Here is a 24,332-nt window from a genome sequence, read left to right on the forward strand (position 1 = left end):
AAAAGGCATTTGTATGTAAACTGCTGTTTTTTCCCCATGTCTTCATTCAAATGGTTGTTTCTCACCTGCTAAAATGATTCAAGAAAAACAACTTGAAGTAAAATATAATTTGGGTTTTTGAGCAGAACCAGGCATTTACATAAATACAGTCATTTACACAGTGAACATTACTAAATGAGTAAACATAAGAACTTATTTCCCTTTTTTACACAATACAATCATCTGGCGTCCGTTGGTCCAGCAGGGAGTAGCTGCGCCGCTCCACACCAGCACTGCCGGACGCTCTCTGGCCCATCTGTGCTCGAGGAGTGCTGGGGAGTGCTGGGCTGCGCCGCTGCCCATCCACACCCAGATGTGTGCTAATCTGAGATGAACGAAGGCTCCTCATATGGCCTCTTGCACGGGTTTCGTAAAGCTCAAAGGGTGTCTTTTTATACCTGCAAAAAATGTTCTTTTTATTATACTGTCTACAGAATTTAAGCAAGAGAGAAAAAAAAACATAGGGAGAAAACATTCAAATGCATCTTTTTCACATTTTGTCAGCAAACATGTTTTAATAGGACATGGTGTGATAGAACAACACAGAGCAGAGCATGATTGTTCATTTGAAGGATGATGTAAAATGAATTAAAAATGTTCTACAAATATAAAAAAGAATGCTGCACATTTGCATTCCGCCCTCTTTTCTCTAACTCCCCTAGATTACCTGTGTGTGAGGAATCTCAGTACGGTACCACAGCAAACCTAGCTTGACACGGCCGTCCAAGAGGCCCATTGTAACTCTGGACACCTGTTAGCAGTGCACCCCACACATTTTGCACTTATGCATGAGTTGCAAGAATAAAATCTGTGTTAAACGACAGCCATGGGAGCGGCTGCATCATGCTGTGGGAATGACTTCCTTCAGCAGGGTCAGGGAAGCTGGTCAGATTCGATACAACAGAACTTGAGATGGTGGAGGAGGTTCCTGGTGAAGTAGGGTGACAAATTCAGGTCCAATATTGTTTTGTTTTTTATTCATCCCTCTCCGCCACAGCCCCACCCCCACCCCCACCCCATGATGCTGCTACAACCCTCTTTCACCCTCTTTAGCGATAATGTGTTCAGGATGATATGCACCCTTAGCCTTCTGGCATTGATTTTTTTATTATTTTTTTATTTCCTTAGGATTTAATTTGAAAATCTACTCCTAACCTGCTATTGCAAAGTAGTACAAAGCAGGCTAAAAAAATAGGAATTTATTTTTTAACATGCTACATCATTCTTTACTTTCTGTTCATGCTGATCTAGTTTTCCCAACTGAGAGCAGGAATTGGCACAAGAACTGCATCACCCAGATCACTTCATGGAGCCCCTGCTCCAAGACCTGCAGGCGTGGCCTGTCATTGAGGATCTCCAACGCCAACGATCAGTGTGAGCTCGTCCAAGAGTCTCGTCTCTGCAATAATTTCTGGCTGCACCAGCAAGAAACGGTACCGGCCCAAATATTGTGGCACTTGCACCGATGAACGCTGCTGCATCCCGTACAAGTCGAAGATGGTCGAGGTGGAGTTTCAGTGTCCGGACATGACCTGATTCACCTGGAAGACGATGTGGGTCCAGGTGTGCTTCTGCAACCTTAGCTGCAGAAATCCCAACAACATCTTTGCAGAGCTTGAGAGCTACTATGGTTACCCAGAGGTCATGAACTAAAGCGCAGCATTATGGCAAACTAGGCCTATGCCTGTTTTAAGAGTTTTTAAAATAGAAATTTTCCATTTTTAATGTGCGCTCTATATTTTTACTATATGAAAAATTTGTAAATATGAAATATACCTCCAACATGGATTCATGTAGTAAGAATATTTGAAGAGGTAAAACAACTAAAAGCCTATATTTAATGTTTAATTTATTGATGTGGATTTATTGCTTAGCAGCTGGTTTTGGATGCCACCAACTTGGATTGCTCCCTAAACGAAACTTTTTTTAACCGGGGAGTACATGTTTTCCTTATGTATTTTATGCTAGTTTCTTTGCAAGTAACAGGTAATACCCACCGCCTTGGAAAAGTATTCAGTCCCCTTAAGCCGCTTCATATTTTTATCTGGGTACAATCACAAACCTAATTGTATTCTACTGGGAATGCATACGATAAATAACTCAAGTGAAAGGAAAGGTGCACGTTTTCTTTTGTTTTATGTAAAAATAAAAAGGTGTGGTGTGCATTTGTATTCAGCTCCCTGGTCAATATATATATATATATTTTTTTTTTTTCTCTTCTGGCATTGATTTTAAAACATCCTTTAAAACCATGCTATACTTTTCTGCTGGTCCGTCTCATAAAATCCCAAAAACTACTAATTAAGGTATGGCCAGTATAACTTGACAAATTGTAAAAAAACTCAAGGTGTTTATAATTTTGAAAATCAAACTCCTCTAAGTTCTGACTCACATCCTCAGCAGCAGGGAGGACAGAACCACTGACAGAGAGGAGGCGGCCATGGCAGCCGAACCCATCCAAGGCTGCAGGACGAGGCCAGCGGGCATAAATACACCTGAACACAAGAGGGCGCTGTCAGATAAGTTATTGCACTTCCACTGATTCTGCTCCTCAGTTCCACAACACAGATTCTAACAGGACCGTCTCAGCCCCTCACCTGCAGCCACTGGAATCCCCAGAAGGTTGTAGATGAGAGCGAAGACAAAATTAATCCTGATCCTGCGCACCGTCTTCTTGGAGAGCTCGATGCTGGCCACTACGTCCAGCAGGTCGTTCTGCAGGGTGAGAAACCTTCAGGCGAGACACTTTCAATGCAGCAGTGTGTTTCTGCACTGACTATCAGCCACCTACCCGGATCAGGACGATGTCGGCCGCTTCGATGGCCACGTCCGTGCCGGTGCCGATGGCGATGCCGACATCGGCACAGGCCAGGGCGGGCGAGTCGTTGACCCCGTCGCCCACCATGGCCACTCGAAGGCCTCGGTCCTGCAGCTCCTGAACTTTGGCCACCTTATGTGATGGCAGCACCTCTGCAAACACCTTCCTGATCCCTACCTGTAGCCGCACACAAGCTTTCATTTTACCCACCCTGAGTCTGATGGTGACTCTGTGTCAAAGTTTTACCTGTGCTGCGATGGCTTTGGCTGTTCGCCTGTTATCTCCGGTTATCATGGCCACCTCGATGCCAATGCTGTTCAAGGTATGCACTGCTAACGCTGATTCCGCTTTCACTGTGTCTGCAATGGCCAACATGGCACATAAAAGACCTGCGGAAAGATCAAATGAACAGGTAAAATAACTGGACAGTTAAAAACGAAGCAACAAAAGCTTGTTGGTTTGTCCCTCACCGTCTATGGCCACCAGTATGGCGGTCTGCCCTTTGGTTTCATGGCTTGACATGGCGGCATCCACATCTGCTTTGATGTGGTGGCCGTTCCTCCTCATCCACTCCCTGTTCCCAATCAGAACAGAGTAAGAGGGTCCCTCAGCTGGAGACAGAGGGACAGAATTTGGATCATTTTAACCCCCAAAATGTCCCAGAAGTGCTGGAGTTCATGATTTGGGCTCGTTTTGAGCTGGAACCCTAAAGTCCCAGCATGACTTCGTGTTTCAATCAAGAGAAACAAAGAAAAAGGCTTTAAAACATGTTTTTCTTCATCCAACAGCGAACAAAGAACGTTCACGCTTTTTGTTTTAGCGTTTCAAAAAGTGGCCAGTCAGGAACTGGATGGAGATTGTTTGGTTTTGTCATTAATTAAGGTGACGGTTCATTTCATTAAAAAAGTTGATTCGTACTTCAGAAATCAGGCGGACTCACCTGCAGAAGTGGGCTCTTCAGCAGAGAAAAGGTGGCTTTCTTCTGTAGTTACTCCCGGTAGAACAAAACGCTCGTCGCTCTGCTGCAGCAGATGTCCCACGCTGGACACCCGGCAGCTGATCCCGCAGCCGGGCACCGCCTGGAAGTCCTGGCAGTAGCCCAGAATATCCGAGCCCAGCTCCTGTTGAATGTGCGCTGGTTTTATTGGGGCTGCAAAGCAGCTAGATGCTGACAGGTGGCGTACGTGAGCAAGCTTCTTACATCTTTGCAGTATTTAGCCACTGCCATGCCCAGCGGGTGCTCGCTGCTGGCCTCTGCTGTGCCGACCAGCGCCAGGATCTTTCTCAGCGGCATGCGGGCCATTTCCCACAGCACCAGCACTCGGGTCACCTTCGGCACGCCGTTTGTTATCGTACCGGTCTTATCGAACATCACTACATCGATCTAAGAGATCAGGCAGGAGAAGGACACCATGCTTTTGACCAGAAGAAACATTTTCCATTTCTCAGATTTGCTGCCGAAATGAAACAGAAAAATTAAGCAGTGATTTCTAAAGCCATCAAATAAAGTTTTTCTTTTACAGCTTGCGCAGTAGTCTTTTATTTATGAAGATCTTTGTGAAAACGGCCCAGCAATGAATAACCGTGTCAGTTGCACCATAAAGCATCCATACAGCAGGGAACACTGAGGGTTGCTTGTTTTTATGGCATTAAGGAGTTTGCAGACACGCACTGCTTGAATCTTACCAATCATGTCTTTCTTTCTATTATCTGGACCCAAATAACAGCATAACAAAGCAGCTCTAAATGAATCATTAACAGTATTCATAACTTTGCTCTTTAATTCGTGTGAAGAATCCCTGATAAATATGTTGGGAGAAAATTCCCACAGTTATTATAGAAATTTTGGTCGTGGAAAAAACTATTCTGCTTTTAGGAAGTTAAGCACTGTAATTGCAGACAGAAGCAGCCAACGTGGTAAAACTATGGAACACAGTTAGTGTCCAAAATAATGAAAACTAGCAGTAAGGAACATTTAACCCTCTGGAGGACTTATGCGTGATGAACTACAGTTGAACTACAAACTGCCTTTGTGAAATAGTGAAAATTGAGCTTGAGTGTTGCTAAACATACACGCGCTCCTGTTAGAAAAACAGGAAGAAAAACAGCATTCCGGGTTTAGCAGCTAAAGTTGGGACAAGGTTCACTTTGTGGAATCGGCAGACAAAAAAACTGATAAATTATCATCCTCAGTTGTAGTAGTTTTAGGTTTTGATTAAAATGGAAAAAAGGAGAAAGAAACAAAGAGAGAAAAGCATCCAAACATCCCCAATTCCATCCTTAAACCAACTTCAGAATGCTTCAATTAACATTCAATCAGAGAAGTTGCTGTGGAGTTTGAGCCTGGACAAAGGCTAGAATGTTAGACTAGGAAATCTTAAAAAAAGCTGCAATCAATTAAACAAAAACTTCAACAGATTATTCTGTTTTATTATCATTCAAACCCTGGAACCATCAGGGCTCCATAGAACCTTTGTTAATTACCTTGTGCGCCATCTCCAGCGGCTCCCCTCCCTTGATGAGGATCCCGTTCTGAGCCCCAACTCCTGTTCCCACCATAACAGCCGTTGGGGTCGCCAACCCCAGAGAGCAGGGGCAGGCAATGGCCAGAACCGTGATGGACGCCTGGAAGGCGAAGCGGACGATGACTTCCGCCTTGGAGATGTTCTGGTTGTATCCCTGCGTGGAGGCTGAGCGTTAGAGACATGCGAGACCAGCTGGCCCGCTTTTTTTTTTTAGGTACATGAGTTCATCGGACAGTGCACATACCGGGAAGTGCTCCTTCACAACATCAAAGTTGACGAACCCTATGGCCATCCAGGCCACCAGCGTCAGCAGGGATGCGAGAACAATGAAGGGCACAAAGTAGCCGCTGATTTTATCTGCAAACTGCTGGATCGGGGCCTGCAGAGAAACGAGCGACAGCGCCCCAGAAAACAAAGGAATCGTGCAGTATTTGTTGACCTAAGCATTCAGATGTTCCGTGATACCTTTGACGTTTGAGCCTCTTCGACCAGTTTGACTATCTGAGACAGAGTCGTTTCAGCACCGACGTGGGTGGCTTCCACCAGTAGTGCACCGTGAGCATTAATGGAGCCCGCAATCACCAAGCTACCCACCTTCTTACTGACAGGCATCGGCTCACCTGGAAAAGAGCAACTGTGACGTAACGCTACAGTAAAGCAAAAGCAAAACGTCTGTAACCTGCACCTACACCTGTTTGGCTTGTACCTGTAATCAGGGACTCATCCGCCATAGAGCTCCCCTCAATCACTTTCCCGTCGATGGGGAACTTTCCCCCCGGGGCGACTTTAACGATGTCCCCCCGCTGGACCAGCTCCACCACTATCTGCTCCTCGCTGGAGGACACAAATACATCACTGCACGGTTCTACCTCTGCTGAGCTGGATTCTGAGGGATTTACCTGACGACAGAACGATCCGGTCCTAAAGTGACCACAGTAGCATCAGTGGCTTGTAGCGACATTAATTTGGCCAAAGCCTCCGAGGTTTTACTCTGAAAACGTAGAAGGAACATTGGTTCAATGAGGAAGGCATTCCTGGCTGGTAATTTGTTTACAGGAGGAGTGCTAAGCAAATGGATCAATTAAAACCTAAAAATTTATTTGACCCAGTGAGAAAGTACTCGTCAAGAAAAAAAGGCTTGTTTTCCTGCTTAAAGATTTATGATTGTAGTGAAACATTTGTTACATATACAGGTGCTGCTCATATAATTAGAATATCACAAAAAAGCTGATTTCTTTCAGTAATTTTTGATAATTATAACTAAAACTGAACTGACAACTAAATTCACTATCTTGGAAAATTACAATATTACTTAAGACCGATAAAAAAAGGATTTCCAGAAATGTTGGCCAACTGAAAAGTATGAACATGAAAAGTATTAACATGTACAGCACTCAGTACTTAGTTTCTCTGGATTACTGCAGCAATGTGGCGAGGCATAGAGTCCATCAGTCTGTGCCGCTGCTTAGACGTCATTAGAGCTCAGGTTGCTCTGATAGTGGCCTCCAGCTCTTCTGCATTGGTAGGTCTGGCGTATTGCATCTTCCTCTTCACAATACCCCATAGATGTTCTATAGGGTTAAGGTCAGGAGAGTTTGCAGGCCAACTAAGAACAGGGACACCATGGTCCTTAAACCAGGTGCTGGTTAGCTTGGGCTCTGTGTGCCGGTGCCAAGTCCTGTTGGCACATGAAATCTGCATCTCCATAAAGTTGGTCATCAGCAGGGAGCATTAAGGGGTTTAAAACTTCCTGGTAGATGGCTGAGTTGACCTTGGACCTCAGAAAACACAGAGGACCTACACCCGCAGATGACATGGTGCCCCAAACCATCACTGAATGTGGAAACTTTCCACTGGACCTCAGCAACGTGGATTCTGTGCCTCTCCTTTCTTCCTCCAGACTCTGGGACCTTGATTTCCAAAAGAAATGCAAAACTGACTTTCACCAGAGAACCTAACTTTGGACCACTCAGCAGCAGTCCAGACCTTTTTGTCTTTAGCCCAGGAGAGACGCTTCTGCCGCTGTCTCTTGTTCCAGAGTGGCTTGAGACCAGGAAAGCAACAGCTGAAACCACGTCTAGCATGCATCTGTAGGCGGTGAATCTTGAAGCTCTGACTCCAGCTCTGATCTCCCCCACATTTATGAACAGGTTTTGTTTCACAACCCTCTCTGGGGTGCAGTCATGCCTGTTACTTGTACACTTGTTTCTACCACATCTTTCCTTCTCTTCACCTCTTTATTAATGTGCCTGGACACAGAGCTCTGTGAACAGCCAGCCTCTTTAGTAATGATCTTGTGCATCTTATCCTACTTATGCAAGGTGTCAATGGCCATCTTTCGGACAACTGTCCAGTCAGCAGTCTTCCCATGATTGTGTCGCCTACAGAACTGGACTGAGAGACCATTTAAAGGCCTTTGTAGGTGTTTTGAGTTAATTAGCGGATCAGAGTCTGGCACCAGGTGTCTTCAATATTGGAGCTTTTCACAATATTCAAATTTTCTGAGATCCTGAATTTGACGTTTTCATTCGTTGTCAGTTATAATCATCAATATTAAAAGAAAATACCTGAAATATATCAGTCTGTCCCTCCCTGGGCTGCCACCTTACCGTGGTGGAGGGGTTTGAGTGTCCCAATGATCCTAGGAGCTATGCTGTCAGGGGCTTTAAGCCCCTAGTATGGTCACCCAAGGCAGACAGGTCCTAGGTGAGGGACCAGACAAAGCGCAGCCCAAAATGCCCCTTATGATGAGTACGATTATTGGACTTCGTGTTCCCTCTCCCGGACGCGGGTCACCGGGGCCCCACTCTGGAGCCAGGCCTGGAGGTGGGGCACGTTGGCGAGCGTCTGGTGGCTGGGCTTTTGCCCATGGAGCCCGGCCGGGCTCTGCCCGAAGAGGCGACATGGGTCCCCCTTCCGATGGGCTCACCACCTGTCGGAGGGGCCAAAGGGGTCGGGTGCATTGTGCAACGGTTGCAGTAGAGGGCGGGGACCTTGGCGTTCCGATCTTCGGCTGCAGAAGCTGGCTCTTGGGATGTGGAATGTCACCTCTCTGGTGGGGAAGGAGCCTGAGCTTGTGCGCGAGGTTGAGAGGTTCCGACTAGAGATAGTCGGACTCACCTTGACGCACCGCTCTGGCTCCAGAACCAGTCTCCTTGAGAGGGGCTGGACATTCTGCCACTCTGGAGTTGCCCATGGTGAGAGGCGCCGAGCTGGGGTTGGCATACTTGTTGCCCCCAATCTCGGTGCCTGCACGTTGGGGTTTTCCCCGGTGAACGAGAGGGTGTCCTCCCTCCGCATTCGTGTGGGGGGACGGGTTCTGACTGTTGTTTGCGCGTATGCGCCAAACAGCAGTTCAGATTACCCACCCTTTTTGGAGTCCTTGGAAGGGGTACTGGAGAGTGCCCCTCCTGGGGACTCCCTCGTTTTGCTGGGGGACTTCAACGCTCACGTGGGCAATGACAGTGGGACCTGGAGGGGCGTGGTTGGGAGGAACGGCCCACCTGATCTGAACTCGAGTGGTGTTTTGCTGTTGGACTTCTGTGCTCGTCATGGATTGTCCATCACAAACACCATGTTCAAGCATAAGGGTGTCCATATGTGCTCTTGGCACCAGGACACCCTAGGTCGCAGTTCAATGATTGACTTTGTTGTCGTGTCATCTGATCTGCGGTCGTATGTCTTGGACACTCGGGTGAAGAGAGGGGCGGAGCTCTCCACCGACCACTACCTGGTGGTGAGTTGGCTCCGATGGCGGGGGAGGAAGCCGGTCCGACCGGGCAGGCCCAAACGCACTGTGAGGGTTTGCTGGGAACGTCTGGCAGAGTCCCCTGTAAGGCGGAGTTTTAACTCCCACCTCCGGGAGAACTTTAAACACGTCCCGAGGGAGGCGGGGGACATTGAGTCAGAATGGACCATGTTCCACGCCTCTATTGTTGAGGCGGCTAGTCGGAGCTGTGGCCGCAAGGTTGTCGGTGCATGTCGGGGCGGCAACCCTCGAACCCGCTGGTGGACACCAGCGGTGAGGGAAGCCGTCAAGCTGAAGAAGGAGTCCTACCGGGCTTTTTTGGCCTGTGGGACTCCGGAAGCAGCTGATGTGTACCGGCAGTCGAAGCGGCAGGCGGCTCGGCTGGTCGCCGAGGCAAAAACTCGGGTGTGGGAAGAGTTCGGAGAGGCCATGGAGAAAGACTTCCGTACGGCTTCGAAGCGATTCTGGTCCACTATCCGGCGTCTCAGGAGGGGGAAGCAGTGCAGTACCAACACTGTTTACAGTGGGGGTGGTGTGCTGCTGACCTCGACTCGGGACGTCTTGTTTCGGTGGGCGGAATACTTCGAAGACCTCCTTCATCCCACCAACACGTCTTCCATTGAGGAAGCAGAGCCTGAGGACTCTGGGTTGGGTTCTCCCATCTCTGGTTCTGAGGTTGCCGAGGTTGTTAAAAAGCTCCTCGGTGGCAAGGCCCCGGGGGTGGATGAGATTTGCCCTGAGTACCTTAATGCTCTGGATGTTGTGGGGCTGTGTTGGTCAACGCGGCTCTGCAACATTGCGTGGACATCGGGGGCAGTTCCCCTGGATTGGCAGACTGGGGTGGTGGTCCCCCTATTTAAAAAGGGGGACCGGAGGGTGTGTTCCAACTACAGAGGGATCACACTCTTAAGCCTCCCTGGTAAGATCTATTCAGGGGTTCTGGAAAGGAGGGTCCGTCGGATAGTCGAATCTCTGATTCAGGAAGAGACGTGTGGTTTTCGTCCTGGCCGTGGAACACTGGACCAGCTCTACACCCTCAGCAGGATTCTGGAGGGGGCATGGGAGTTTGCCCAACCAGTCTACATGTGCTTTGTGGATCTGGAGAAGGCATTCGACCGTGTCCCCCGAGGGATCCTGTGGGGGGGTACTCCGGGAGTATGGAGTACCGGACCCTTTAATAAGGGCTGTCAGGTCTCTGTACGACCGGTGTCAGAGTCTGGTCCGCATTGCCGGCAGTAAGTCGGACTCGTTTCCGGTGAGAGTTGGACTCCGCCAAGGTTGCCCTTTGTCACGATTCTGTTCATAACTTTTATGGACAGAATTTCTAGGCGCAGCCAAGGTGTTGAGGGGATCCGTTTTGGTGGCCTTAGGATTGCGTCTCTGCTATTCGCGGATGACGTGGTCCTATTGGCTTCATCAGAGCGTGATCTACAGCTCTCACTGGAGCGGTTCGCAGCCGAGTGCGAAGCAGCCGGGATGAAAATCAGTGCCTCCAAATCCGAGACCATGGTCTTGAACCGGAAAAGGGTAGAGTGCCTTCTCCGGGTTGGGGGGGATGTGCTGCCCCTAGTGGAGGAGTTCAAGTATCTTGGGGTCTTGTTCACGAATGAGGGGAAGATGGAGCGGGAGATCGACAGGCGGATTGGTGCAGCGTCTGCTGTGAAGCGGGCGCTGTACCGATCCATTGTGGTGAAGAGAGAGCTGAGCCAAAAGGCGAAGCTCTCAATTTACCGGTCGATCTACGTTCCTACCCTTATCTATGGTCACGAGCTTTGGGTTGTGACCGAAAGAACGAGATCCCGGATACAAGCGGCTGAAATGAGTTTTCTCCGTAGTGTGTCTGGGCTCTCCCTTAGAGATAGGGTGAGGAGCTCAGTCATCCGGGGAGGACTCAGAGTAGAGCCGCTGCTCCTCCACGTCGAGAGGAGCCAGTTGAGGTGGCTTGGGCATCTGGTCAGGATGCCTCCTGGACGCCTCCCTGGTGAGGTGTTCCGGGCACATCCCACCGGGAGGATGCCCAGGGGAAGACCCAGGACACGCTGGAGGGACTATGTCTCCCGGCTGGCCTGGGAACGCCTTGGGATTCCTCCTGAGGAGCTGGCCCAAGTGGCTGGGGAGAGGGACGTCTGGGCCTCCATACTGAGGCTGCTACCCCCGCGACCCGACCCCGGATAAGCGGAAGAAGACGGACGGACGGACGGATATCAGTCTGTTTAATGAATTAATATAATATACAAGTTTTACTTTTTGAATGGAACTACTGAAACAAAATCGAATTTTTCATGACATTCTAATTAAATGACCAGCACCTGTATGTATTCCGCTAAAAATAGAGAAAAACAGGCTGTGAATATTTCTCTATCTGAGAAAGAGACACAGGTAAACTCAGAAACGGCACTCTCTATGAAAACAAAATCAAAGAAAATAAGTGTAGCGGCATCAGTAAATACTTTACTACATAACTGGGGGGAAACAATGTGGTCGAGTGCCTCACACCCACAGCAACATTACAACAGTGATAGCTAGCATTTATCATAAGGAATGCCTTGCAGTGACACGTGGCACAAATCCCAACATGCAGAAACCCAGAATATATTTCCATGTTCCACCTTTGCGATGTGCTCCAGCCATCGTCCGAGAGCGATGAACACAAAGAGCATAGGGGGAGTGTCGAAGAAGGTGTTGGGACTCTGGTTGGCTCGCTCTGCCATGGCCACGACGAGGACCACACAGGAATAGATGTAGGCGATGGAGGTGGCCAACACGATCAGCACGTCCATGTTGGCTGTGCGGTGTTTTAACGAGCGATACGCCTGGACGTAAAAGTACCGGCCTCCGAAAATCTGCGCAAAACAACCCAAAACGTTACGGTGCATTTAAAGTGTAAGAAGCAGCGGCCAAAGAACGAGAAACGCTGTTTTCTTTGTACCTGCACAGGTGTACAGAGCAGGAAGAAGGCCAAGTTGAGGAGGGAAAGACCCGGCAGCAGGTTCTGCTCCTCAGGCATGGAGCCTCCGTGCTCCTTGTGCTGGATGTCCATTATCATCATGTAGATCATGAGGCCCATGACAGGCAGGCCAAAGACCAGGCTGAGCAGGAAGGTGTTCTTCCACCTGGAGGAGACAGCAGACGTGTTCTCCCCTGCTTCAGGCAACACAATTCACACACCTTCACTAATAAATCTGAATAAATCTTTCTACTGAAACAAAGAACCATTCATCCTCCAGCATCCTCCATATTCTTACTAATCTATCTCCTAAGTTTGACCAAGTTCTCAGTAAAGGAGGCAAGTTAGAGAACTGGACTGTAAATTCCTACAAGGCCTAAACCAGGGGTGAACAGACAAATGACTAAACCTTCAAAATAACAGTGACAGCCCAAATATTTTCTAAAACAGGGCTCTAACTCTTATATGTCCGATTATCATAAATTGAGGTTCCAAAAGACAAAACTGGGGATGAAAAGAGGATGTGGCTGAACTTTCAAAATAGAGCTCAAAGTACTTTCTAAAAAAGTACCGACTAATCACATTTTCTAGTTTATATGTCAAGATGGCAGAATTGCCGGTATAAAATGATTACTGCATAATGGTTCCTACACCCCAGGAAACGCGTGAACCCCGTGTCTGTGGGAGGCTGTGGGTGTTAGGTTAAAACATATCGATCAGGTACACACTGTCGGATTTCCTCTGAGTGATCCAGGTTGTTTTTGAACCCGGCTTTCTCCAGACTGGCCTCAAATCCAAGGCTCTGCAATTACAAACAAGTGGGAAGGTTACCCTTTAAACCAACACAGAACACAAAACAAGACTTTACATGGTGAGAACCTGAATTATCCTGACGATATCCCGAGCTCCGAGCATCTCTGGGTCAAACTGGACCTGAGCTTTCCTGGTGGCCAGGGCCACCGAGGCAGAGCGGACGCCTTTGGTTGCGCCCAGTTTGGACTCGATTTTGTGCACGCACGACGCACACGTCATTCCTGCAATCTGCAGATCCACTCTCCCGTGTGCCGCCGCGTTGTCTTCCAACAGTTTAGCGCCGAAGCCTAAATCCTCTATGAGCCGAGTCACTCCAGCTGCGTCAACGAGCGCCGGGTCGTACTTCACCTCCGCCTTCCCGGCCATCAGCGACACCAGGACGGAGGCGATCCCTGCGACGCAAAGTGAGGTTAGGAGCCGTACTGGTGTCCCAAACGCAGGGGTTGCCCAAACTCACCCCTGTGCCTGAGCATGTGTTTTTCGATGTTGGCCACACAGGAGGCGCACGTCATTCCCGTCACACTGATGAAGCATTTCTGTGCTTTGCCTTCGGGGGAGTGAGGGCTGCAGCCTGCGAGGGTCGCCTGAGCTTCGGCCACGTCGCTCGTTCCCCTCCTGCTGGACGCAAGGTCTTGTCTTTCCTGAGGCTCTGGAAGCAAACGTTTGAGCTTTACAGACAATAGCCATGTCCAAAGCAACTAGTTAGAGCTGAGATAGTGTTAGTAATGAGGTGAAACACGGGGAGATGAAAAAATGATCTGCAGAGTAAATCCTACATCTTGGCAAGCTCTTAGTGGCGTTAAATACCTTTCTGTGTGGAGCTGGGAGAGCTAAAGAGAAAGACGGTCATCGAGGACAGTTTTACTCTTGAATAACAAGTTTTTTTTGTTTAGTTCTACCCTCCTTTTCTCGTCTGCGTAGATGAACAAGTCAATCAGGAACTGGTTTCTACTCCCTGTTGGAAAATCAATCAGCTCAGCGTAACTCTGAAAATGCTCCAACGACAGAAAAACCACTGAAAACGCATGGAAATCTTCAAAATATGTTCTGAAAATAGTAATTCTGAAAAATAGCATTCACTACTGGTTGACAAATGATGGTCAAAAGTTTCAGCCACGGTTAGAGCTGCAGCCACAACATCCAAAGGAAACTAGAAGAGACACGAAACAACCACAGGTGGGTTATAAAAACACCTGATAAGACCGCTAATATAAAAAAGGAGATTCAGTGTCAGTCTAAAAGCATTTTCCTCATGAGATTAGATATTATATCGGAAATCAGAATCAGTCCTGCACTACGATCCCCTTTTATCCATCAAATCCTCCTCATCCTTTATTATAATCCCACTAATCAACTCATTCTCCACATCCTCTAGGAAGACCACCCTGTTCATTCAGCCCATCCTTCATCATCCCTCATCCTCATCCATCCTCATCCTTTATAAGACCCGGTTTCATCAAAGTCATCCTCCCTATCCTTCATCATGGCGCCTTCTCAGCCACCTCAATCATTCTGATCCCTTTTCTCCCCTCAGATCCCCTCTTATCACGACCACATTTCATTCTACTTATTCGTCGTCTTTTTTATCCTGCAGTATCAACCTTTTCATGCCAGCCCTCCTCCTTTCAGTATGACCCTTTTTGTTTCTATTAGTCTTCATGATGGCTCATTATGACCCCTTTTTCAGCTCCACCTCATTTTCTAATGACTTTTCATCCCACTCATCATTTCATCCATCTTTTTTGCCTCTCTTTTCCCTTATTCAGAGCCCTTTTCATTCCATTCGTCTTCTTCATCCCTCCTTCTTACTCAGTCCTCTTCCTTCGTTTAAGGATTTTCTTCATCCCTCTCATCCTGCTTTCATCACAACCACTTATTCTTCCCTCATCATGACGCCTTTTAATGTGATCCATTTTCAACCCTCTCATTCTTCCATCATCCTTCATGCAGTAATTCACCCAGAGGACCAGGATCAGTTTAATCTATAGTTCCTCAGGACTCTTTTTCTTTACTAATTGGAACCAACATGGCAGCTAATTGATCAGATTCCTTTCTGTAACTCTGATTAGGACCTATGAACTCGTCTATGAACTCGACTTTGCCAGTGAAATGATCTCAAAGAAAGATATCATGTCTTACCTTTAAGGGATGCATCAAAGCCCATTTCCTCTACAGCTGCCCTGACGCGCTCCGGATCCGTCAGGCTGGGGTCAAAGCTTATTGTTCCCTTCCCTTCCTTCAACGACACCTTTACAGACTTCACCCCGATCATTTGACACACCCTGCCTTCTATGGACTGCACACACGACCGGCAGGTCATCCCTCCAATCCAGACGGTCACGGCCTGAACGGGGGCCTGCGTTGGGTCACTCTGCCAGTAGCTTAGATCTCCGTCGGATGAATCCTCAGATAACAAAGTAGCATCGAAGCCCATGTCTTCGATCTTATCTCTAAGCTCCTGCTGTGTAACAAGCAGAGGCTGATGCACAATTAGGGCCACTCTGTCCTGAAGAGACACCTGGATGTGTGAGACCCCTGGCAGCTCTCCAACCTGCCCCTCGATGGCCTGGACGCAGGACTGGCAGCGCATCCCTTCCACCTGGATCCGTATGGACGTTTCCACTGTGCATCCCAGGGTCTGCAGCTGCAGGGCGATCTCTTTGGTTGTGGTGGCCGAGGTATTGTAGTCCACCTGGAGTAAACTGTCTGATACAGACCAGATGATGGCGAACACGCCATTCAGATGGCTGAGGGTGGTTTCCACAGCCAGCTGCTCAGAGGTGAGTCCCAGGAGCCTGAAACTGGCTCTGGAGATGGGTTTGTCACAAAGGTAGAGTTCGCTCTGGCTTCCATGGTCATAGGCCAAGTTGTCAAAGCCTGTGACGCCGACGTCAGGGCTGGTCTTCTGAAAGGGCGAGAGCAAAGCGCATCAGTCTTTACATTCTGGAAACTGGCAACAGGAGCTCATTAATGGGGACATGGCTGCTGAGGTTGCATGTGTTTCATCAGCGTGATCCAATAAGTCATTTTGATTAAACAGACCAAGAAAATATTTAATAACAGAAAATACTTTCTAGGGCTTCATAGTAATAATATAAGAATTCAAAGTCGTGAAGATACATAAAAAGACTAATTTCACTAATTATATTTCAGAAACTCTATCAATATCAGCATCTTTTGCTTGCCTTCGTTTTGTCAGGTCTTCTTTAGCTTGACTTAGTTTCATTTAGTTTATTGTTGCACCGCTAACATCAGCTGTTATTAAGCTCAGTTCATCAAACTGTAGCTTCTTTAGTTCAGCATAGTTTTGTCATAGTTGTCTAAGCTCAGTTTAATTTAGCTTACCTTTGCTTAAATTAGCTTTGCCTAACCCACTTAAGCTCATTTTAGCTTTATTGAGTTTATCTAATTTATTTTAACTTACTGTAGCTCAGCTGGATTTTGTTAAGTTTATCTATAAGATAATGAAATAACTAAAAATTCAAAATCACTTTATTAATACCAAAGAGAAATTAAATGTTGTTGTAACTCGTATAATGCAAGATTCTTCAGAGAGTTGTTGTAGATGCTGATGGCTATAGGCAGGAGGAGGGATAATGCCTGGTTCACGTTGCAAGATGATTAGCCTGATTTTTGCCCTGATTTTCCCCCTCCGACAAGACGCCCCAATTATTGGGATGGCTCCTAAGACACCCTTATGAGATTCTGCTGCCGTGTGTGCTGTGTATAGACTGATCCCGCCTGCTCCGACCCCAAACCCAGGCTCCCCATGTTGGACTGTCTTGTCCCGATATCCGTGAGGTGTAAAAGTGTGCTAAATGCGATGTGTAGCCAATCAGAAAGCGAGGTGATGGAAACCCGGAGAAAAAAAAAAAAAAAACAGAACAACAACTCCCCTCCATATCATAGTGTAGCAAACGGACGCTCTTGACCCAGTCTGACTGCGCTTGTATGCAAAGATGAACCAGAAAAGTTTCAGTATGTAGGTATGCAAAGCTGCATCCACTGGGCTCAATGCAAATGCCAGACTTTTTTTTTTTCCTTTCTTTTTGCAGGTGGGGTAATGTTGATAAAACTTGTCAACTTTCCTTCCGCCAGACTATTACAATTGATTGTGCATTGGTCTATCCCATAAATGATATGCGTTTGGAAATGAAAACCCAAAAGCCCGCTTTTAACTCCTCACCTTGCTTCTATTCACTCTCCATCATGTTTTACGTCAACTCCTAGTCTAAACTTCCCATCTAGAGCAGGAACAGTGGCTTTACTGTCAACAAAAGACATGGTTTAGGTTATTTCCCTTCGGGGGAATGGGAGCCATCTACGTAGCCCCGTTGTTTGAAAAAGAAACTTTTAGATTCTTATTTTAAATAATAATTTTTGTCTTTTCAAGTGTGATCTGGGCCTGGAGTGTATACATGGGATCAGCTCCAGTAAGCATCTCTAAAGTTCAGCTATCAGCACTATGTGAGGTTGTCATCTCCAGTCCAGCAGGGCCAGGTTAGGGGATAATAACCTCGTGAGCAGCCCGACGCATAAGCCTGATGGCGTGACTCAGCTTAAAGGCTCCTCGTTAGACTAAAATGTGTGTGCACATCTTTTTTATTATTATTCTGAACACAATATAATTAACCGAGCTAGATTTTCATACTGATAAGTTTTATTTTTAATTTATTTAATTAAAGAATACAGCCCTGTTATAATCCAACATAACCCCCGTTATAAAATGTGGATAAAAATAATAATCCTGTTAACACTAATTATACTAACAGCAGTTCAATTTGTGGCAGATTTAATCTACGTCTCTGCAATTCATGCCTGGTGAACGATGCTGTATTATCAAAAATATTTTTTTTTAAACAAATAGTTTGTCCAATGGGACCAAGAGGTTTTATTTATTTGTTTACATGTTCACATTAGTCTGCTGAGCTGGTTATGATGGTATGTTTATAATTTTTGCACTCTATGCTTCCTTGCAGCAAGTAGTCCAGGGTTTGATTCCCGCCCTGGGCTCCTTCTGAATGGAGTCCACCAAGATGAGGGTTAGATTAACGTCTCTCTCTAAACTGCCCTGCGGGGGAGGATGGCGCTCTGGTCTGTGTGTCCCACTTAATGCGCGGCAGATATCTGACAACAGGCACAAGTAGTAAAAGTTGTAGCCTTTGCCCCAGGAAAACATCACTAATGGCTTATCGCGGTGCTGCATGGCTGCGCAGACATAATATTGACCCTGCTGTGTGCGGCACCGGCAGATAAAGTGGGGATCCAGCAGAGAAAGCGGACCAGTAAACCCTGCTTCCTGCAGAGCGGAAGACCAACACGCACCTACCTAGGCGTGCGTTGGTGCTGTGCTCATATGTGTGCAAACACCAAAAAGTGAATCTGGAAACAGATCTTTTTTTCCATAAACGCCACCTTGTTGTTTCACTGTTTTGTGCAGGGGTCAGATTCTAGGATGAGGCTTCATTTCCTCCCAGATTACAGTGCAAAGCTGTGCAGAAAGAAGCACAGATTCGTATTTTTCTAACCTTTTAATGCAGCTTGTCCACGATGTTTTATTCGGGATGCCTCCTTGTAAAATTTCTTATTGAAAATATCCAATCCAGTAAGTACAGGTCATATTCAGCCAGGTTATTGGGTGACGCTTCAGGAGTCTCGACTGGAATGCAGCTTATGGTTTTAACTTTGTTATAATATTAAAACTAGGGCTGGGCTATAAAGAGAAAAAGGCATATTGATCAAATATAAATGATATTGATCAATAATCATCAAATAATTCAAAACATATATTTTACATGCAGCCCTGATCATTTTATATATTTTTTAAAAAAGAACGCTCTTTGAAGGAGGCGGAGCTTGGTGACAGCATGTTCCTGGGTCTGTGTTTCTGATTGGTTGGGAGGATTCAATGAATGTAGAATTAACCCACATGATAGGCTAAAATGCAAATGGAAGGAAAACTGTTATTCTATTGGACTTTTTACGTAGCTCATTTTTTAATTGAAACAATTTTTTTCTATCGATCGATATATATTGTTATCAAATTATCGTCCAGCTGCAATTGAAACAACAAAAATGTATTTCCTTTTACTTCATAACTAATACTACAGTAGTACTGAAATCAGATTGAATATTATAGCTAAAAGCATGTTTGCAATAATGTATTTTTTATTCTTAAGATGCACCTAAATGATTGTTTGGAAAGCCTTGCTTTCTTAAAATCAGCTCGGTCAGCTACATTACAGGATAACCAGCAGGGAACAGTTTTATTATTTATTTTTTTTTTTTATTTTTTTTTTTAACACACATAGAGAAGGGTGGGAGGCATAGACAAAATCTAGAGTGTAAACCAACCAATCGGAGACAGGCTGGCTTATGTTAACCTGTTACCTAGCTTGATTACTAAGCCTGCACCGCAAAAACGGAACTAGAAATAAGTAAAATATTCTTTAAAATTAATGCATTTGTCCTTGATTTGAGCAGGTAAATAAGGTGATTTGCCAATGGAATAAGATGTTTGCACTTAAAATAGGAACAACTCATCTCCATCATCTTATTTCAAGTGCAGGATGTCTAAATATCTTATTTTAGGGGTCAAAATACTCATTCCATTGGCAGATAATATTATTTACCTGCTCAAATCAAGGATAAATACACTAACTTTAAGAGCATTTTACTTATTTTTAGATCCGTATTTGCAGTGTGCGAGGATTTCAGGAACATACCTAGATTGTTTAACAGCCATAGTACTCTTGAAGTGGAATAACTTGTTTGCTGTCAGATATCTGAGAAAAATGTGTCTAGCTTGATAGAAAATATTCAAATAAAACCTCAAATCTGAGTAGTTATCAGTTTAGACTATTTAAACGAGACAGGACATCAGTTTTATATTTACTACGTGCTGTAAAATAGAAAAAGAGGAAATGCCACTGAGATGGGAACCAACTACGTGATTCAGTGAACCTGGAGTCAAGCAAACAATGAGTGTTTGCTGTCCAAAGTACGACAATAAATCAGAGGAAATAATTCCGGGAAAATCTAATGTTTGCAGGATCTTTTCATTTTCCCGTGTTTCCACAGCAGCCTGTAAGATCATTTCTGATGTGCTACAAACATAACTAACTTTAAGCTGATTTATATCTTTGAAGCAACTGAGCCCAAAAGAATAAAAACAGCAACGATCCACAGCATCAAATCACGCTTGATTTAAAGTTCTTTTCAACATACAAACAAGTTCACTTAGGATTTACCCCATATATTTCTATTGAGGACAGGATTTCAATACGGAATCCGAAACAAATATAACATTGAAAAATGGATGGATTGATTGACGGACAGATGGATGGAGGGACAAATCAATATTTTGGACAGATGGAAGGATGGATGAATGGACTGATGGATGGACAGATAAAAGAATAGTTAGATGGTTGGATATGAATAGATGAACAGACAGAGGGTGGAAAAGATGGATAAATAGAGGGATGAATGGGACTGGAGCTTGTTTTGTTTGAAGCTTTTTCTCTGCAGGAACCACACAATGTCAACTATACATAACTAGAAGTTGTTTTTGGTTTCGTCTCAGTATTTCAGAAATATAAAAACTAGAACTAACTGGACTTTTATGTTGTTTGTGTTGTGTGTTGTCCCAGTGACCCATTGGACCTAAGAGATAGGGTAATAGGCCCGTAAGCCAGCGGTTGGAGGTTTGAGTGTATCTGGGGTAAATTCCAGCAGAGAAAGTGTGCTGGGTCAGTAACCTAGAGGCTCTAGCTTCCTGAGATCTTCCTCTGTTGTCACATCTGGGATTTTACTGTGGCCTGAAATCAGAGCAATGTGGGCGACCAAATTTCTACACAACGGTATGTATTCTGGCTTTTTTTTTAACGATTCTGTATAAAACCCAGATTTATTTCACATATTTTTATGTGATCGAACAGTAAATGAAACTCATGTTTCTTATGGGCAGTTAGCATTGTTGTGCAAAAACAGATAACAGGAGTTCATCCATTGCCCATGATGAGAACAGCATTACTCGATGGCTAGAAGGTTTGCCGCTTTGAAACCTCTGGGCGTTCACTGTAGCCTGGTGCTCCTCTCCGTTGAGATGAGACCATGTATCTTTGGAGAATAAGGGGGAGCCGTCTGGACAGCAGAACATAGGACATGACTTGCATAAACCCAATGCGGCCTTCCAGGGAAAGACAGAGCCCCGTACCAACTGTAAAGCACGGGGACGGCAGTGTCATGGTTTGGGGATGCGTTGCTGCGGCAAGACTTCACCAGTTTGGTATTAACTGTGACCAGACAACATGACCATGACCCAAAACACACCAGTAGATCCATCAGAGCCTGGCTGAGAATGAGGAAACGGAACGTCATGGGCCTAGTCAAAGCCTAGATCCTGATCTCATTGAGATGCTGTGGGGGCCTTCAAACCTCTCACAACTACACTCACCGGCCACTTTATTAGGTACACCTTGCTAGTGCCGGGTTGGACTCCCTTTTGCCTTCAGAACTGAAGGCAAAGGGAACGAACCTAAATCCTTCGTGGCATAGATTCAGGAAACATTCCTCAGAGGGTTTGGTCCTTATTGATATGATAGCATAACGCAGATGCTGTAGATGTGTCGGCTGCACATCCATGAGCACATCCCAAAGGTTGGATTGAGATCTGGTGATTGTGGAGGCCATTTGAGTACAGTGAACTCGTTGTGTGCTTTATGACATGGCGCCCTATCCTGCTGGAAGTGGACATCAGCAGGTGGGTACACTGCGGTCATAAAGGGATGGACATGGTCAGCAACAATACTCAGGTAGGCTGGGGCGTTGACGCAATGCTTAATTGGTACTAAGGGGCCCAAAGTGTGCCAAGAAAATACCCCCCACACCATTACACCACCACCAGCAGCCTGAACCGTTGATACAACGCAAGGTGGATCCATGCGTTCATGTAGCCTCGTGAGACCATCCTGATCTCGCGAGGTTTCAAGGTTTCACTCGCAGATCAGTCTGGATACCCTCCGTTGAAGAAAATTTGGAGCCGTTCACCAAACGAACGTCCAATCAGCGTTGGCTTTGAGGCGGGTTGAGGTGTGACGCAACGGGAAGCGCGTCAGTTCAGTCTAAAGAGCATGGCGGCTTCAGCCGATGAAACTAGCGTTAGCGCGGCTATCGAGCAAGTTTTATCGGAATTACAGAGTATTTCTCTGCTGAGCTAACGAGCCTTTACCTGCAGCAGCAAGAGCAGCTTGGCTTGTGGTTGTGTTTTCGTCGTCGCTCGTAAGCGACGACGAATCTGATTGGTTTATTTGGCCCGTCTATCACCAACATAGGCCAATCAGCTAACCAGTATTTTCGCCCCTTCCCAAAATTACTTCAACGGAAGGTTTCCAGATGGATATGCGGAGCAAATCTATCTGGCGGAGTCAGGTAAGCGTTCATGTGGTTGACACCAAATTCTGACCCTACCATCCCGATGTCGCAGCAGAAATCAAAACTCATCAGACCAGGTAACATTTTTCCAACCTTCTATTCTCCAATTTTGGTGAGCCTGTGCAAATTGTAGCCTCAGTTTCCTGTTCTTAGCTGACAGCAGCGGCACCCGGTGTGGTCTTCTGCTGCTGTAGCCCATACGCTTCAAGCTTCGACGTGTTGTGCGATCAGAGACGCTCTTCTGCAGACCTTGGTTGTAACGAGTGGTTATTTGCGTTACCGTAGCTCGAACCAGGCTGGCCATTCTCCTCTGACCTCTGGCATCAACAAGGCATTTGCGCCCAAGGAACTGCCGCCCGCTGGATATTCTCTCTGTTCCGGACCGTTCTCTGTAAACCCTAGAGATGGTTGTGCGGGAAACCCCGAGTAGATCGACAGTTTCTGAGATAATCGGACCAGCCCGTCTGGCACCAACAACCTCGCCATGTTCAAAGACACTTAAATCACCTTTCTTCCCCATTCTGATGCTCGGTTTGAACTGCAGCAGATCGTCCTGACCATGTATAAATGTCTAAATAGGTTGGTTGCTGCCATGTGATTGGCTGATTAGAAATTAGCGTTAATGAGCAGTTGGACAGATGTACCTAATAAAGTGGCCGGTGGGTATATATTGCTGTTGATATCATTGTTGGAAGAGTAATGCCAGGTTAATGTTTGGTGGTTAGAACTGAAATAAAATCCCCTTTTCAGATTAAAGAGCAAACATCTACACATTTCTAATAAATTAAATAAACAGCGGCTGTTTTAAGATTTTTGCTAAAGTTCTCCAGTAAACGTGGCCCAGTTAAAGCTTTCACATGGAACTTTCTATTAAAGTGTTGGAGCCGGTCTGCTCCGCAGGCCTACCTTCAGTTCTGCCGCACACCGCGCCGGGTCGCAGCTGGAGCCGCAGGTGCACACGGGCTTACAGCCGCACTCAACCATGCAGATCTGCTCTCCGGAACCGCGGGGAGCCCTGGGTTCGAACCCGGGCTGCCTTTTGGACCCCGCCGGCGAAAACATGTCGGAGCTGAGCTGAGGTGGTGTTCTCGGCTTATCTTCTCCCGTCCAAGTAAGAGGGCAAAAGTCCGCAGAAACAGAGAGCAGGAGAGAGGGCGCGCGCCAGTTCAGGTGAGGAGCACGCGCCTCTACTACGTCATTTTCACGCAAAATTCTTCGCAGTCCTTATTCATGTCGATGGTTAAAAACTATGCGTGATTTCTGTTCGTTGGAACAGTACAGATTAAAACAACTATTTAAGGCAACAGTGTGATAATGTGCATGGCTATTTAAAATAAAAAAAATAAAGTTTTTTTTTTTTTTTTTAGAAATATTCGAAGAAACGGATGAAGAAAAAAAAAACATAATATATAGCTAAGCTACACAAACATGATCAGAACCTTCAAGGAAAGGACTCAAAGTTCCCGAAAGAGCCTAAAACCTTCTGCTAGGGTTTCCTGCGTATGTTACAGTTGGTAAAGTTGCGAGATATTAACATATTCCCCAAAGGCCTTATGTCTAATCTTGAGAAAAGTTCCCAAAATATTATGTAGTCTTTATCCTTGAAAACATCCTCTAGAGAACTTGATTCCCTAAAGGTTGCAGCATTTTTCCTTAAGGAAACATTAATGAATGGAAATCTTCTTTGCTGTGGAAATCTACATTGTGGATAACAGAATTTCTAAACCATTTAGTCTTTTTTTAAGCATTAAGCAATCAAAATACAGATTCTGTTGGTTCACTAAAGATTAGATTGTGTTAATGTTAAAGCAGGAATATTTAATTCCAGTTCCTCTAAGGTTTTACTGCACCTTTTGCAATGTGACGCCACAGAAACTATTAAAAAACTCAAAAAAATTCTCTATTCTGCAAAGGTTATAACCTATATAAACTTAAGGGAGAATTCCCTAAATGTCAAAATGTGATACTTCCACATTAAAAATAAATGGAACCTTTAGGTAAAATTAATTT

At 45.8% G+C, this 24,332-nt stretch overlaps 1 protein-coding gene across 1 annotated transcript; it reads right to left on the reverse strand.

Annotated features, from left to right (window-relative positions):
• Positions 1–88: 88 nt before the first annotated feature.
• On the reverse strand, positions 89–23,492 carry atp7b (ATPase copper transporting beta). Its single transcript, XM_012877416.3, has 20 exons — positions 23,229–23,492; positions 15,030–15,795; positions 13,348–13,539; positions 12,957–13,282; positions 12,806–12,879; positions 12,060–12,243; positions 11,740–11,973; positions 6,282–6,373; positions 6,089–6,216; positions 5,848–6,002; positions 5,627–5,761; positions 5,342–5,536; positions 4,059–4,241; positions 3,798–3,978; positions 3,328–3,468; positions 3,104–3,246; positions 2,831–3,034; positions 2,637–2,754; positions 2,432–2,534; positions 89–437 (listed from the first exon to the last, which is right to left on the reverse strand). The coding sequence occupies exons 1-20, from the start codon at positions 23,382–23,384 to the stop codon at positions 206–208; spliced, it is 3,942 nt and encodes a 1,313-aa protein (XP_012732870.2). The 5' UTR covers positions 23,385–23,492; the 3' UTR covers positions 89–205.
• Positions 23,493–24,332: the final 840 nt, after the last annotated feature.

The sequence above is a fragment of the Fundulus heteroclitus genome, chromosome 24 (genome assembly GCF_011125445.2).
Source record: "Fundulus heteroclitus isolate FHET01 chromosome 24, MU-UCD_Fhet_4.1, whole genome shotgun sequence".
NCBI lineage: Eukaryota > Metazoa > Chordata > Actinopteri > Cyprinodontiformes > Fundulidae > Fundulus > Fundulus heteroclitus.